This window comes from Haliaeetus leucocephalus, unplaced genomic scaffold (genome assembly GCF_000737465.1).
Source record: "Haliaeetus leucocephalus isolate CR32 unplaced genomic scaffold, Haliaeetus_leucocephalus-4.0 Scaffold140, whole genome shotgun sequence".
Taxonomy (NCBI): domain Eukaryota; kingdom Metazoa; phylum Chordata; class Aves; order Accipitriformes; family Accipitridae; genus Haliaeetus; species Haliaeetus leucocephalus.
Window position 1 is genome coordinate 17,039,954 of NW_010972576.1, and position 14,812 is coordinate 17,054,765.

General features: G+C 40.8%; 1 protein-coding gene across 4 annotated transcripts in view; it reads left to right on the forward strand.

The window, feature by feature from the left end:
* The first annotated feature begins 5,809 nt into the window (after positions 1 to 5,809).
* The window catches only part of UBA6 (ubiquitin-like modifier activating enzyme 6), a 34,870-nt gene continuing 25,867 nt past the window's right edge, over positions 5,810 to 14,812 (forward strand). For 2 of the 4 annotated variants that reach the window (XM_010586271.1, XM_010586274.1), the window contains exons 1-9: positions 5,810 to 5,909; positions 6,203 to 6,330; positions 8,611 to 8,673; positions 10,192 to 10,286; positions 11,121 to 11,149; positions 11,949 to 12,043; positions 12,556 to 12,667; positions 13,755 to 13,835; positions 14,407 to 14,529. In XM_010586271.1, the coding sequence (XP_010584573.1) occupies positions 8,633 to 8,673; positions 10,192 to 10,286; positions 11,121 to 11,149; positions 11,949 to 12,043; positions 12,556 to 12,667; positions 13,755 to 13,835; positions 14,407 to 14,529 (576 nt within the window). In that variant the 5' untranslated portion in view covers positions 5,810 to 5,909; positions 6,203 to 6,330; positions 8,611 to 8,632. Of the gene's footprint in view, positions 5,910 to 5,929; positions 5,977 to 6,202; positions 6,331 to 8,610; positions 8,674 to 10,191; positions 10,287 to 11,120; positions 11,150 to 11,948; positions 12,044 to 12,555; positions 12,668 to 13,754; positions 13,836 to 14,406; positions 14,530 to 14,812 lie in introns of those variants that run through there. The other 2 variants (XM_010586272.1, XM_010586273.1) reach the window with 2 other exon arrangements.

Here is a 14,812-nt window from a genome sequence, read left to right on the forward strand (position 1 = left end):
CTGTGGAAGTGCTTTATCACAATACTCTGCTGCTACCTCTGTACCCACTGCCTTCTAGATCTACTCTGTTCGACTCACAATATGCTTAAGATACAGAAACACAAGCTCTACCCAAATTTGTTTGTAATATGTGTGTCCCCATGAACAACCTCCCTGGAAGGAAACCCAGCATCTAAATTTGTGCTAAAGGAAAAATAAATATTCACCACAAATAAACTGGGAACTGCCTTTTTCATTCAAGAAATAGTGTGCTATTCCAAGGGCATGCCAGCCAGTGGAAACCATCTCACCACAAAGAAAGCAATTAGTGATACTGTCTTGCTTCACTGATGGATTCATGTCTGCCATGAATGAATATGATCCTGTCTTATGAGACTGAAGAGTAGCGTCATATTAAAGAACAGTCCCGAGAAGAACTTCAGAGTAAATGCAATCCTTATACACCAGTTAAGCACTTTTCCTACCTCTGTGCATGACATCTCATGGATTGCTGGTGGAAGGGGGTCCAGTGATGCGGCTATTACTGTCCCCTAGAGCCCAGGCCTTCAATAGGAGGATCCAAAATGTCACTAGTATTGTCTCCTGCAGTCTTTGAATGGCCACCAGACTGCTTAGGCTGTGAATGCAGGACTCACGGGAGTCTGTATGACATGAAAGAAGCTGCAAGCCCCACAGCTGAACCTACTACAGCTGAAAATTTCTCTGAAGCATCCTGCCTCCCCTTCTGCTCAGGACTGGGTCTCTCCTCAGCCTTCCTACTGTGCAAGCTCTCCAATAATCAGCATCCCTGGGAATGAGATGCTCGGCATTTCTTGAAAAATTCCACCCTGAATTACAAGTCTACATATGGATGGAAAATCCTATGTTTAAGCCTTGGTGGCGGAGGAAGGGGTTGTCTTATAGTTAGGGTCCTTCCAGTCTTTCTATATATCTTTTGAATTTCAGTAGAAGACAAGATGCCTTATATCAGAAAGAAATCTACTGAAGGTTTTAGATTAGTTTTGGTTTTGAAATAGTAGTATATTTATTCTGATATTCCATGTCCATTATAAAATGAAAAGGATCTTGGGACAGTTAGGAGGATAGTTAGATGCAGCAAATCCGTTTCCTTAATTTATTGATGAAGTTTGTAATTTATGCACTTTTGAGTTGCTGCTACTTTTCAACTACGAATTTACACTGGGCCAGGTTCAGTTACAAAATAGAAACTTCATGGAGTTTTGGATTAGGTCACCTGGAAACACTGTTTTCTTCTAGTGTTCAGGTCCCCTTTTCTCGAAGGCTTCCTTTGGAAAAAAAATTACATCTAGTTTTTTTGTGCCTCTTATTGCTTTGAAGGTGAAAATCATGACAAGTGTCCTTCCTTATAATCAGCTGATGAATTGCAATTGAAAGTAAACAGTAGTTCACTTTCATAGATAGCTAAGGCTTTGTTTTGCACTGAAATCTATCTTTTTGCCTAGCAAATGGAGGGGCAACAATAAGGAGGTGAGGCCCAGATTAGATACAACCCCTATAAACTGGTTCCTACCTCACACTGCAAGTGACATGTATATATAATACCTTTAAAATGAGAAAGGCAGCCTTTATTTCAGGTTTTCTCATGAGAGGCCAAACAACCAAGAGGTGTGTGGGAGAATGTCTACCTTACTCAGGGAGTCCTGAGCCAGCCAGATGCACTTTTCACAGATTTTTTAGCAAACTGTCTGGCCTGGGTTTGTCTTATACTCCATGTCAGTGTTTTATTTATGAAGACTGTTTGTTTTCTGCCCTAGAATAAAACAAAGAGAATATTGTGTGATTAAAGAAAAGATTTTTAAAAACCTTTTATTGTTGTTGATGTTAAGATTTAGCAAGGATTTAAAAAATATAAAGGTAATATGTTTCATAACATTAAATGTATTTAAAAACAATTGCTCCTTTTCTGTCCTTTTTTTCTTAATAATAACCAAGCTAAAAATTGTATATGATGCAAAATAGACTAATATTCCTTATTTTGATATAAGACTATTCTAAAAGTGCAGCGCGCTCTGTTCATTCCCCATCCTAGGAACTGTTTGTCTTTAACAGTGGTTGGAGCTTTACGGATGTTTCAGCAAAGACAAGGTCAGACATCTTCTTTTCTAAAATACTCAAAGGTGAATTTCAGTTAAGCTAATGCTATGCAAATTTGCGAATGGATGTGAAGCTTCATCCAAGAATCGACCACCTTGCTTCTGGCCGTGGAAAAACTTATCCTTGTAACGTGTCATTGCTGGAAATTGGCTGTAGAGAGGTCTACGCAGCTGATGTACCAATTGTCTTGAGATTTCCCAGGCGAATTTAAAGCATCAAGAAACATGTTCCAAACTTCTGTTTATTCAAATTGGTTTGTTTAAGGCTTGCCCAATGCTAATTTTCAGCCTGGAGCACAAGTAGGAAAGAAATAAGAGGCTGATTGCACAAGGCCTAATCATGTGAGGAGGTCTGGTTGAATGACATCAGTCCGTCACCAGGATTCCTTATGTAGGTAAAGCTTGTAGAAACTCCAATTCCATATCTGCTGTTCCTGTTAACAAATCAGAAGAGCTGAGAGCCAAAAGTTATTCTTTAACCCAATGAATATTTATCTGGCAACTCGTACTCTGCGATGCACGTGCATGGGAAAGCTGGCTTTTGCTTTTGGAAATGCATTCATACGCATGTCAGTGTGGAATCAGCTTAGGTAATTGGTGCCCTTGTTTATCTGGATCAGGATTTTAACAACATTGTTAACATGGTTTGTAGGAAGGTGTCACTTGCTAGAGCAGCCCTAAGTGACAAGATACTTTGGCCCACCCCACTGGGAAGCTGGAGTCCTTTTAAACATGCCAGCAAAGCACTCCTACAACGCACGTTGTGCCAAAAAGAAGAGACAAAGCCTTGCCAATCAGCACCTTGCTCCTGCAGGAGCTGATGGTAAGCCATAGCCTATGGTAGGATGTTTGGAAACCCACTGAAGGATGTTGATGTGGATTTATGGTCATTTCTGCACTGGCCTGTGTGCTAAACTGAATTGTGTTGGCCTTAATACTTTCACATAACCCATTTTTAGGGAGAAAGCTACATAGAGTTTTGTCTGCTAATTTGTTTATTAACTAAATAAATCAGGGAAACAAAGGCATCCCCTCCAAATCCCCACTTTGGGGTGCCCATTAAGAATGTCAAGTTGTGCCTGGAAATCAAGAAATTAAAAGACTAAAAAAAAAAGTGCAAGTGGCTGGGATTTTCCCAACAGATGGAAAGGAGATTTACAGCTATATCAGCTTCAGGTCCTTTTGAAAATACTGGTTCTAAAGATGTATTCAATACCTGCATGCAGAATGAATCTACAGTAATGCACATAAACTGAAGTTACAGAGATTTTGGGCATGAATAGGCTCAAGTTCCGAGGTGGTGGCATTCTGACCACAGCCATGTACCACTCATTGCTTCAGCAAGTCTGTAAACCGACAGCCTTGCTTCGTACATTTTGCCAGTCTCAAAAGCTATAGCTGACTTTAACATGGTACAAATATAGAGTTGGGAATTCCTTTAAAATTAATTTATTTAACCAAATTTTCTAAGATTTTATGGTTGTAAGAGTTTTTAAAAGATAGGGCTACAGGGAAAAGTCAAATGGCTCCGGATGTTTCAAATTTTGCAAAATTGGAAAATAAAGAGAAAAACCTGTATATTTTTTTATTTGATATCATCAACATAGAGGGCTCCTGAGTACAGCTACTAATTGATGCATGTGGAAACCAGTTTCTTTGGCTTCTGGGGTAAACAGAATCTGCCCATTGTTATTTGGCAATTTATCTTAGAATGCCCATGTTCATGGTTTCACTGATAGTTAGTCTTTGCTTAATAACTGCTAAACTGTTAGGCAAGAATTAACTGGATGTTGCTGTTTCTCTGTTTAGGCAAAAGGGTCGTCAGTATTCTCTGTTACTATGCAAAATCTGTTTCATGTGAGATGACTGCATACCAAAGTGACAGGACAGAAAGATGGTAAGTAGCAGGTTTTTGGTTTTTGGGTTTTTTAATTTTTCACAACACATTTGATCGGTAAGTTCTTAAAAATAAGAATTGTTAGTTTAACCTTAAAAAAAAAATTGAAACAGGTTCCTTTTTAAGGAAAGAAACCACAAAATTAAAGGTAAAAATCACTGACAGAACTAAAAATTCGCAAAGTGGCAAAACTGAAGCTGACATTTTTTGCTGTCTTTAAACTCTCCTTCACTTTTTTTCTTCTTTATAGCTTTTTCACTTTATAGCTGGGACTCCTGTTAATTCGGTTCATCAGGTACGTGCACTGCTCTTTGAAATTAATTTATTGAAATAATGGAAGTAATTTTATTCTTGTATTTTCTGATTTTTATGTATTATGTGAAAAAGCGACAAGCACATACCAGCCTTAAATAGCAGTTCTTTACTGGTAAGGATTGCATTCATCATCCTGCAGAACTGAACGGCTTTCTCCCTTTATCCCACCTTCCAGTCCAGCATTTCAGACTTCTAGTGGCCTCTAGTGGTTCTCTGAAATTTGCCCACATCTTTATTTCTGTGTGTCACAAAAAAGCTGTGTAGCAGGCAAGTACTTTCACCCTGATCCTGCCAAAGCATAGCCCATGTTTGAACGAGCACAGTGTTGTCCAGCTGCTCTTCGTCTTTGTTACTAATTCAGTACAAAAGCTGCGCGTGTTGTTGAACTGAAGTGTAAAGCTTGAGGAAGACATGGAGGGTTGCCAGAACTCTGTTCATTAGAGCTAGATAAATGCTAAAATAATGCATTGGAAGCTCACAAAGAGGACAAAACTTGGGTCTTCTTGCCCCTAGAAGTTCCCCAAAACCCAATCAAGATAAAGAAAAGGCTTACTTTTTTTTTCCTTGTGTACTGTAGGATGCAGACAGTTGGTTGTTTTTTTTTTTCCAAAGTTACAAATATTTTAAAATTTAAGGTGACTATTCTGTATACATTGTATGCAGTGGCATTTTTCAGTCCTGGCTTGTGCAGTAGGATGAATCCCTCCCATTCTAGCAAAGATGTGCTAATGGTATCAAGAAAGATTTAAACTCGTCACACCTACCCCAATGATAAGAGATAATGAAAGGGAAGGCAGGGTTTAAGTTGAAGGGAGAATAAACTGCCTAATGGGAAGGCAGGCAGCGCTGGGATCCTTATCAGAGTTTGGGAGACTGGAGAGAAAGTATTTGTAGGAGGTGATGTTGAGCTGGTGGTGGAGGCAGAGTGATGGTTGCCACATTCTCCTGGTTAAATGCCACTAAAAAAAGGGAGAATGTTTCCACAGTCCTGTATACCATGTTGGCATGGGATGTACATTGGTTTTGACTACTTTTTGCCAATCTCTGCTCCTCTATGGCCTTGGGTGCTCTCCAGCATTTCACAACTTCATTCCTTAGCCCCTTTTAACGAAATTTTGCCTATTTTTGAGGTAGGCGACATGTTGCTGGCGGTCTCCTGCAAGATGTGGAGGAGACGGTTACCTGAGAAGCAGGTCTCGCAAGCGCTCTTGATCGTCTAAACTGGTGACGCTTGAAGCTAATGGGGATTTTTTTTTTTTTTTTTTTAACAACACGGCGTGTTAGCTTTTTTGGGCAGAAAGTGGTGTGTTTTTTAACGGCTTATGGGTCTCCCGTTGGCTACCAGCGAAGGCGACGCCGCCCGCCGCCATGTCGCGCCGGCTTAAGGCTGCCCGCCGCGGCCCACCCCCTCACGGCGGGAGGAGGCGGGCCGCGGCGGGCGGCCTTAGCCCGGCCCCTCATGTCGGCGCAGGCGGGGAAGCGCCGCGGCACCGGCGCTGCCGTTTTCCATCCCCTTCCTGCCTCTTCCCCCGTCGCCGGCGGCGGCGTTCGGGCCTCGATCGCAACGCCAGGCCGCCGCGGTGGTGAGGGCGGGCGGCGGCGGGGCTGAGGAGGGCCTGAGGCGGGCGGCGGGAAGGCGGCGAGTCCGGAGTAGGCCGGTCTGCCGGGTGGCGGTTTCCAGCGCCCCGGGAGCCGGGGCGTCGAGGTGGGGGGCTTGCAGCCGGTCTGGCTCTGCTGGGACCCGGGTCGGGTTGGTTTCGACGCCAGTCGGCTCTGTCTCGGTTCCTCGCTGTAGGTCCGAGGTGTCCTTTTTCCCCCATTAGCCCGGCTGGGCAGTTAACAGTGGGTCTGAGCGTTCTCTCTCTCTGCTGAACAGGGAGCCTGCATCGACTGGGATCCGCCTCTGGAAACCCTGGGTAGGTGGGATGAATCCAGGCCTCCCCGCCATCCCAGCCTGCTGAACAGCAAGTAATTAATACTGCTTCAGCCTGCGCTGACTTGGAGGTAAGAAACACTGTGAAACCGGCCCACTGCTGCAGCTCCTGTGCCTTCGCTGCTCTTCGGAGCATCTTAGACCTTGGTAACATGTAGCTTCTCAGTTTGTCCCTGGGTTATGTCCCACAAGCAGCTGAGGTTTTAAAAAATGAAGGACGTTACTTACACAGTTAAATAGAAACCCGGCATTAAAACTGATAGTGTTGGCTTTTAAAAAGAAACAGGCAAGTGTATAAAGGTCAAGCATCTGGTAACAACTAGGACATAATGTTAGAATGGCTCCCTCCCCTGCCCCCCATATTACATGCCTTTCTTTGAGACAGATTCAGTACCGGTTGAACTAAAGTGGGAAATACAACTTGGGTGTGGGAATACATTAACAAAACTTTGCCCTAGAGCCACTTGACAATAGTACCACTAAGTCCTCTTTTGGAGGGAGGTGTTTTGCCATACCTGACAGGTACACTGGCAGTAGCTCAGTGCTGCAACAGAGAATGAAGGAGGAGAACTGGGAATTGATAAAAATATTGGAAGAGCTACTGTCAGACAGGTCTGCGTGAGAAAAGTTTCGCTTGTGGGTTGATCACACATTCTCATTGTTTACAAAAGGCTGTTTGGGAGGGAACACTGATTGAGATGGCTGTCAGCAACCACAGCAGAGGAAGCTGGGTGTTTTTTATCCAGGGGTAGATCACCTTCCCCACCTTAGTACCACAGTCTGTTTATGTTGGGCTGTCCCAGAATGCCTGTGCTGTTTGTGGAGGGTGATCATGGAGGAGCAGAAGTTGGGATGGTTGCTCTGGGCCATTATGAGATGGCCCTGGCTTGCTCTGAGGAAAACTTCCAGTCTTGTGTCCTAGGCAGTGGCTGAAATGAAGGCTTTTACCTAAGCAGGGACTGAAGCCCATGACTCTTTGATGAGGTGTGTTGTTCTCTGGCTTGAGATCTGGGTCCTAGGATGATCTAGTAACATTGGCATTGCTTGTCTTCAGCCCTTGTTGTATAAGGGCATGGGAACTGCACTGAAGTGACGGCGGTGTAGATTGCAATGGACGTGCCTCACGTTGACTGTCTTGTGTGTTAGCTTATGTGTAGGAGTTAGTATCCACACTGTGAAAGAGCTTAACTGGTGAGACTTGTGGCCTGCTTTCAGTGTAACTGTCTCTTGCTGCACTACTTCTGCGCTTTCTAATTCAGCCTAAAAAATGAAAAGGGTAAATTGCAGGTCAGAATGTTGTAGTCTCTCAGGCTGTGACAGGCTGCAGGTGCCATACTTCAGAATGTTAAAGTGTTTACCAAAATGATCTGAACAGTAAATAGGAGTTAACCTTTGGGCGGGATTGCCTTGAAAGCTGTTTTAGGGTATATCTGCTCTCAGGGGAAAAAAACCTTCAGTATATCTGAGCCTTTGCTTTTCAGTCTCTTAGGAGAAAGGATTGTCAGCCATGTCTAGCCAACACAGCTTGTAGGGAATTGAAATAAGATGTGTACCTTCCTAGTAGTGATGGGACCTGATGTTCTGAGTCAAACCTGGGGTCTATTTTGCTCATCTTGTATTTGGTGGCAGTCGCCTGCCAGACCTAGGAAGCACCAATTCCCAGCCTGTATAACTAAGAAACAAGCTGCCCAGTGGCAGTTTGTTCCTAATCCTAGTGCTTAGTTATCACTAAGGTAACTTAACAATGAAAAACTCTTTGCTAATGAATGAAGGCCTTAATAGCACAAATTATGTTTTTTCTTAAAATCTTAGCAAACTGTGTAACTTGATGTCTTAGTTAAATGTTAATTCAGATCTTTGGGTATTGATTTCTTCAGTTAGCTAAAACAGTAACCTGTTTTCTGAGGATTTTCAATTAACATAGAAATAATGCAGTGTAAGTAACTACTCCTTGTCATTCTGGGATCTCCTATCTTCTCTTCCAAAAAAAAAGCACCAGTCGGGTAGATGGAAGTTAAAACAGCTTGGAGCTGTTACTATAAAATGAAATTGTACTTTTAGTAAATCTAACTGTGGCAAATACAAGAAGTAAGTCTTGCACCTCCTCAGTGGGGAAATTAATATGTCTGTATTTTGAAATAATTTATTAAAGCTTTGGGTGTTCTTGTCTCCTGGCTCCTATGTGTTTTAATTACCTAGATGCTGTGGTGTTCTACAGACTTCTTAGATGTTACACAGGAATCACTTTGAACATTATGTTTCAGTTCTTCTATTGAAGAATTGGGGGGGGAGGGGCAACTGTGAAATTGCATCCAATGTAACCAGATTATTTCTTTTTGTAACCCGTCTAGTGTAAACAAATCACCTTGCATCATGGCGGCAGACTCTATGGAAATTGATGATGCTTTGTATAGGTAAGACTACCTGATTTTTAAGTGTTGCTCTTGACTTTTCAGCAACACTTATGCTTACATGCAGTAATGTGAAAGGCAAGGCTTGAAAACACTATCTCTTGCCGATTAGGTAAAGGTGTGTGTGTACTTTTGCTGCTGTGTCCCTCCTTTTGTAAGGCAAAAAACCCCAAAGTGTTCAGCAAGTGAAATAAATAGAACCCACTTCTTGCAAAGTTAGCAGTGAGAACTGGTTGAATTGAAGATATGATCCCATCTTTCTGTAAAACTGTTCCTTTATTGGTCTCATAACAGGTGTTTTCTGACCATTATTAGTATTTGACCAGTAAAAAGCATAGGTAAATACTATGGAGTTGTACAAAGTTCCAGTAGTATCAATAATGAGTGCTTTTTGGAAAACAGGAATAATACTTCTATCTGTAATACGGATATTCTTTCTGCCTTTAACTTGTTTCCCTTTGATGTAGGAGATATTCCTCTCTTTCTTATTCCCCATCTTCTTTCACTACCTTCTTTTTGCCTTCCTTTTCGACATTATGTAATTTGTCTCCTTCATAATTTCATTTATTCCTCTGTCTTTGCCATACTTCTCTGTCCTCATGAACATCATCAGTATCTCTCTTATCCTTCAGCGTTTTGGGTTTTTCTGGTAGATTTAAAAAAAAAATATTTTTGTTTGTTTGTTTTAATTTGTTATCTGGGAGTGGCTTGAGATCACTTGGCTTGGCAATAGTTCAGAGACCTTGTACTGGAACAAATGGTATCCCTGGAAAAACGTGGTGGGATGAAAAGCTTCTTTATATATAAAAGTAAAATAAAATAATTTAAAAAAAATCATCTCTATGTGAACAAATGTGGCTTCTTTTTATTTCAGTGCATTGCTTCCTGTGATGTATGTGTCGTTTTACGTTTTGTCACTAGTCTTATGGAAGTCATACTTTTCCTTGGTGGAAAAGATGGTATTCAGAATGGTTTAAGTTTAATTGTACAGTTGGAAACTAAAAGCTCAGGATCTGACTACAAAAGCTGCTGCACCCTCTGGTTTGAAGATTTCTGATAACAAAGAAATTCTTTGGCTTGCTTGTGTCTTCAATCGTTAATTCCAAAAACCTACTATCCTGAATAGGTTTTACACTAATTTAAAATTAAGAAGTTATTCCTCTTCTCTAAAGCCTGGCACTGAAAAGATCTGTACTAAATGGTTTTCCCTATTTGGATTCTGAGTGCACATTTACATTTGATATACATTTATTTCCTAAAGCACTGTACAGTTCAGATACACGCATGTTATGTCCTCAGTTGCGTGTTCAATGGAGGGCTGGTAAATAGAACTGTGCACATGTGGCTCGTGACACACGCTCACTGCAGAACTTGGTGTTGCAGATTAGAAACTGGTTGGAATGATAGAATAACTGAAAATATTTGAAATTTCTTGGAAAAGTCTGGGAATTCTTAACTTGCTTTCATATGCTCTTGACTTTATTTGTATCTCATTTTGATGTGAATTTATCTTTGCTGTAGTCGCCAGAGGTATGTTCTTGGAGACACGGCAATGCAGAAGATGGCTCAGTCCCACGTATTCCTGAGTGGTATAGGTGGTCTTGGTGTGGAGATTGGTAAGTTAGGTGATGTTTATTTAAGCAGATACAAGTGCATGTAAACATACTGTCCCAGAATACTTCTAAAGCTTATTTTAGATGTAATAAGCATATCCGAAGTATCTGAGAGAATTTATATGTGCATGATGCGTATCAGTAACATAGCAGATGCAGGAAAGACCCTCGACTTTTCTCTAGTAAGTTTTTTACTAGAACAACATTTCAAATTTTACTTTAAAATGTGCTTGCATGGGCCAGATCACTTTACCCAAAATCTTATGTCTTGGGTGAGGGTTGAGGGTGGATGATCCAAGTTATTCCTTTAGGCATCAGTATCAGTGAATGTAATACAGGAACAGCTATAGCCCGAATTATCCCCATGTAGGAAATGGGGGGGTGGGAGGTAGGAGAACAGGTGAAATTTGGTGAAAAATGCATAAATAACTGCCCTGGTGCAGAAAACTCCTTAACAATTTCCCTTACTCTTTATAAGCAAGACTTGTCTTGGCTGGTTCTTACCTGGGGTACCCTTTCAGTTGGCTTTAATGGTACTCTGCACCAAATACCAGAACAGACTCATGGGGTTTTGCAGTTTATTGTCATTAGTGTCTCTGTAATCACGCTTGTGGGATGAAGAGCAGACAAATGACAAATGTAGAGAGCCTTTTTAACCTTTCTCATTTTATTCTGCTTTCAGTGGTGCTGTAGAATGCTTGAGCCAAATGTAAAAGAGAACACTTAAGCTGTGAAGTTCTTAGCAATGGCATACTGTTATTGTCCACCCACATAACTATTCAATTACAGATTTGCAAGAAACCTGCAGCAGTCCTTCTCTCCTTTTTTTTTTTTCAGCAAAAAATATAATTCTGGCTGGGGTAAAGGTATGTAAAAGAGTTCTGTTGTTGGGTATTCTTGGGTGAGCAGGAGAAAAAGGGACAACACTACTAGCTTGCTAATCTTAAGTTTCTGAAACTGTCTTTCAGTAGAAGGATTGCAAAACATTTGAGGACCTGGGGTGAAAACTTTTAGTCATCTGGATGTTCTAGTGGTACGGTCAGAGTCTCATGTTAATGTCCACTGCACTCTGAAATAACCTCATGTAATATTTTAGCCAGCTGCGGATCAGACATTGAATCCTTTTGTACAAAGTGGCCTCTCCTAAATGGAGTGGTATAAACTCAAAAGGCGAACTATTCAAAATATGTTACCCTATTCTGTCATCCATCAGAATCCTTTTGTGTAGATGTTAGAATGGTTGGGTGTTTTAATCCAACAACTGCTTTTGTGCTGCTGGGATTAATTTTATTAGGGCGAAGCCTTTTAAAACTCTTTTCTTCCAATCAAAAAACCCCTTGTTTATATTTTTGGGAGTCCATTACTTTACAGGTCGCAATTGGCCCTAAATTGCAGCGTGGCAATAATCATCCTTGGTATTTAAATGCTCTCATCACTACAAGCTGGAAGGAAAATGCTTAATGAAATGCATATTGCAGATAAGTTTCTGTCTTTCAAACAGTAAGTTTTCTTGGAAAAGAGGTTGGAGGAGCTCGTTCTTATACGTAGTACAACTAGATCTTCTGCAGTGCTACTCCACCAGCATTTTATGTGGGGCTTAATCCTTTTGGGTGCTATGACCATGTACACTTCTTCCAGTAAATGCTTTTTGCTGAATTTTCTTAGGCTCTTACAGTTCATGACACCAAGCAGTGCACAAAATGGGATTTGGGGATCAACTTCTTCATCCATGAAGATGATATTACCAGTCAAAGGAACAGGTTGGTGAAGTCTTTGGAGTGAGGGAGGACTGAACTTGACTGGGAGTAACAGTTTCATCAGTGGCAAAAATAACAGTTCATCATCCAAAAGCTACTAGTACCTATCAAATACTTGGTAAACCCTTTCTCTGGAGTTACTGGTTTTGAGTACAGTGCCCAGGTAAGTATTAGGGGAAGTCTAGGTTGGGACTGGAGTTCTCTCTGAGTCAAATATCTCACTTCTTGCAGTTGGGAGCTTGTAATATAAATTTAATAGTAGGGGCCAGGGTCAGCCACCCCTGTGAGACTAGAAAACAGTCATGACACCAGACTGTCAGTGAGTCCTGCTGTATATTGGACAAAGCTGTTTTTTCCTCAGACCTGCTAGGAATTTAAGTGTGAATAAATGAGTTGGTGATTATTGCCAGGAGACTTCCTGAGGGACTCTCATAGGGCACGTGTGGTATGAAATTCTGTATTGAAAATACAATTTTGTAGATGCATAAAAAACTTGAAAGTTGTTGTTCTTTCAGGGCAGAGGCCACACTTCATCGTATTGCAGAACTCAATCCATATGTCCATGTAGCAGCATCAGTTGTGCCACTAGATGAAACCACAGATCTGTCATTTCTAAAGCAGTACCAGGTATGTCACTCTTAAAGCAGTTGTATGTGGTATTTTGCTCGGAACAAACAATTGGGATTTTTTTAAATGTTTTTACGTAAGTAAATAAAATGAAAACAAACTTTAACGTACATTTTGAGATGATGTAAAGAAAGAAGTAGGTCTTGTGTTAATGAAATGGTTTCGCTTCTTTTTTTCAAGGCTGAAACAGTGGTTTTGTGTTCCTAGCACTTTCTTATGACACTTGTTATGGAATTTACTTTGACAATAAATAGCTAAGTGAGATTGCCATTTTGTTTGAAGGTGAAACGGAGACTTTTTCTTGCAGCTACATAGCACAGATGTTCTATATATATTTGGTGTGATGTATTCCAGGCAGTAGAAACTCAGGCTGCATAATTTGATCATTTATGTATGTATGTATCTAATGAAATGTAAGCTCCTCTGTGGTGGAATGAGGATGTTTTCAGTTGGTCAGTTAGCTGTCTCCTGCCTGTGTGCATGGCTCAGTCTGAGTTGGGAACTTTTTACTGTGTGGCTATTGGTTATATCCAAGCTCACAAAGTTTCTGAATGTCTCACTGTAATAAGCCATGTATAACTGAATGGGACACAGTACATACGCTTTGTAACCCAATACTATCCTAAACTTGAAAAGAATGCTTACAGAAATTATATGTTTGCAATTTGATGAGCACCAGTACTTGAAGCTTGTGCAGGCTTCTTGGTGTGCACTGATGAGTATCATTTGTGTTTGTTTTGCTAACTTTAATCTTAAAATTCAAGATCTACATTTTCTCTGAGATTATCCATAACTGTTTTTCTAAGTATTCTAATTAGGTTTTGAGTTTCACAGCTGCAGTAAAAAAAAAAAAAAGTGAGAATTTGCTGTTCCTGCTCTTGCTCATCTTGTTTCCAGAACTTGTGGAGCAGTAACCCATCTGTTCTAATGTGTAATGAGAAAACTGACTCAAGACTGCTTTCTCTGTTATGTGTGTGGGAAAGGAATCAGGACACCTGAGTAACTTACTATTAGTACTACTTTTTCCATAGCCTGAAGATGTTGATTGCTTTCAATGTCTTAGACTTATTTCTGTTCTTGTTCACAGTGTGTCATACTGACTGAAGTAAGTCTGTTGCTGCAGAAGAAGATTAATGACTTCTGTCATGCTCAGCAGCCACCTATTAAGGTAACAGAAAAAACACATGAATAATCCATACAGTGAGCATTCTGGACCTCCCAACATGTTCTATCCAGAAATGGAGAAGGCTGGTTATGAGGTGTATAGTTCTATGCAGATAACATGTTGATGGAGCAGTTTGAGTTTCAGGAGTACGATGCTGCTACTCTGTACATGTGTCTGATGTTATCTGGATACCAGCCCAGATAACCATAGCTTGGTTCCTTAAAAAAAAAAAAAAAAAAAAAAAAAAGGTGTTTTGGAAAAAAAAAAGTTTTCACTGTTAACTCATAATTGTTCTGAAAGAATATGCTGAGATTGAATGTAACGGTAGTAGAAATGGCAGTATTTCACTGTGTATTGGTGTGTTCCCGGTTTTGGTGTAGGGGTTCAGAAATGCTCCAGCAGGTTCAGAGTCTGTCATGAATGCTGTGCTATATCGTCAGTGGCCTGGGTGCATGTGGCAGGTTTCTACCGTAGAAGTTAAACCTGCTAGCCTTGGACAAGGTTGAATGTGAGAGGTCATTCCTTTGGCTTGTGCTGTTTTAGGGATACTCATGATTTTTACTTTCTCTTGTAGTTCATCAGTGCAGATGTATATGGAATATGTTCGCGTTTGTTTTGTGACTTTGGTGATGAATTTGAAGTGCTGGATACAACGGGAGAGGAGCCAAAGGAGATCTTCATTTCAAATATAACACAAGTAAGGGATAGAAGTCATTGTGCTGCTTTAATTTTTTTATAATGACTTGTTACTGGCTATGTGACCAAGCAGAGTGTTTCACTTCAGCAGGCTGCTAAGCAGTTGAAAACTGGCAAAATAGCAGAGGCAAAGAAAGTTACTTCATTCTTGTGTCTCGATCAATAACAGTCAGTGATAACATGCTAACATTGTAGAGCATGCTGATGCCTCCTGGTCATTACTTGTAATGTAACGTCACAATATTGAGTCTTTTTTGAGAGAGAGAGAGAGAGATGAGATGAGA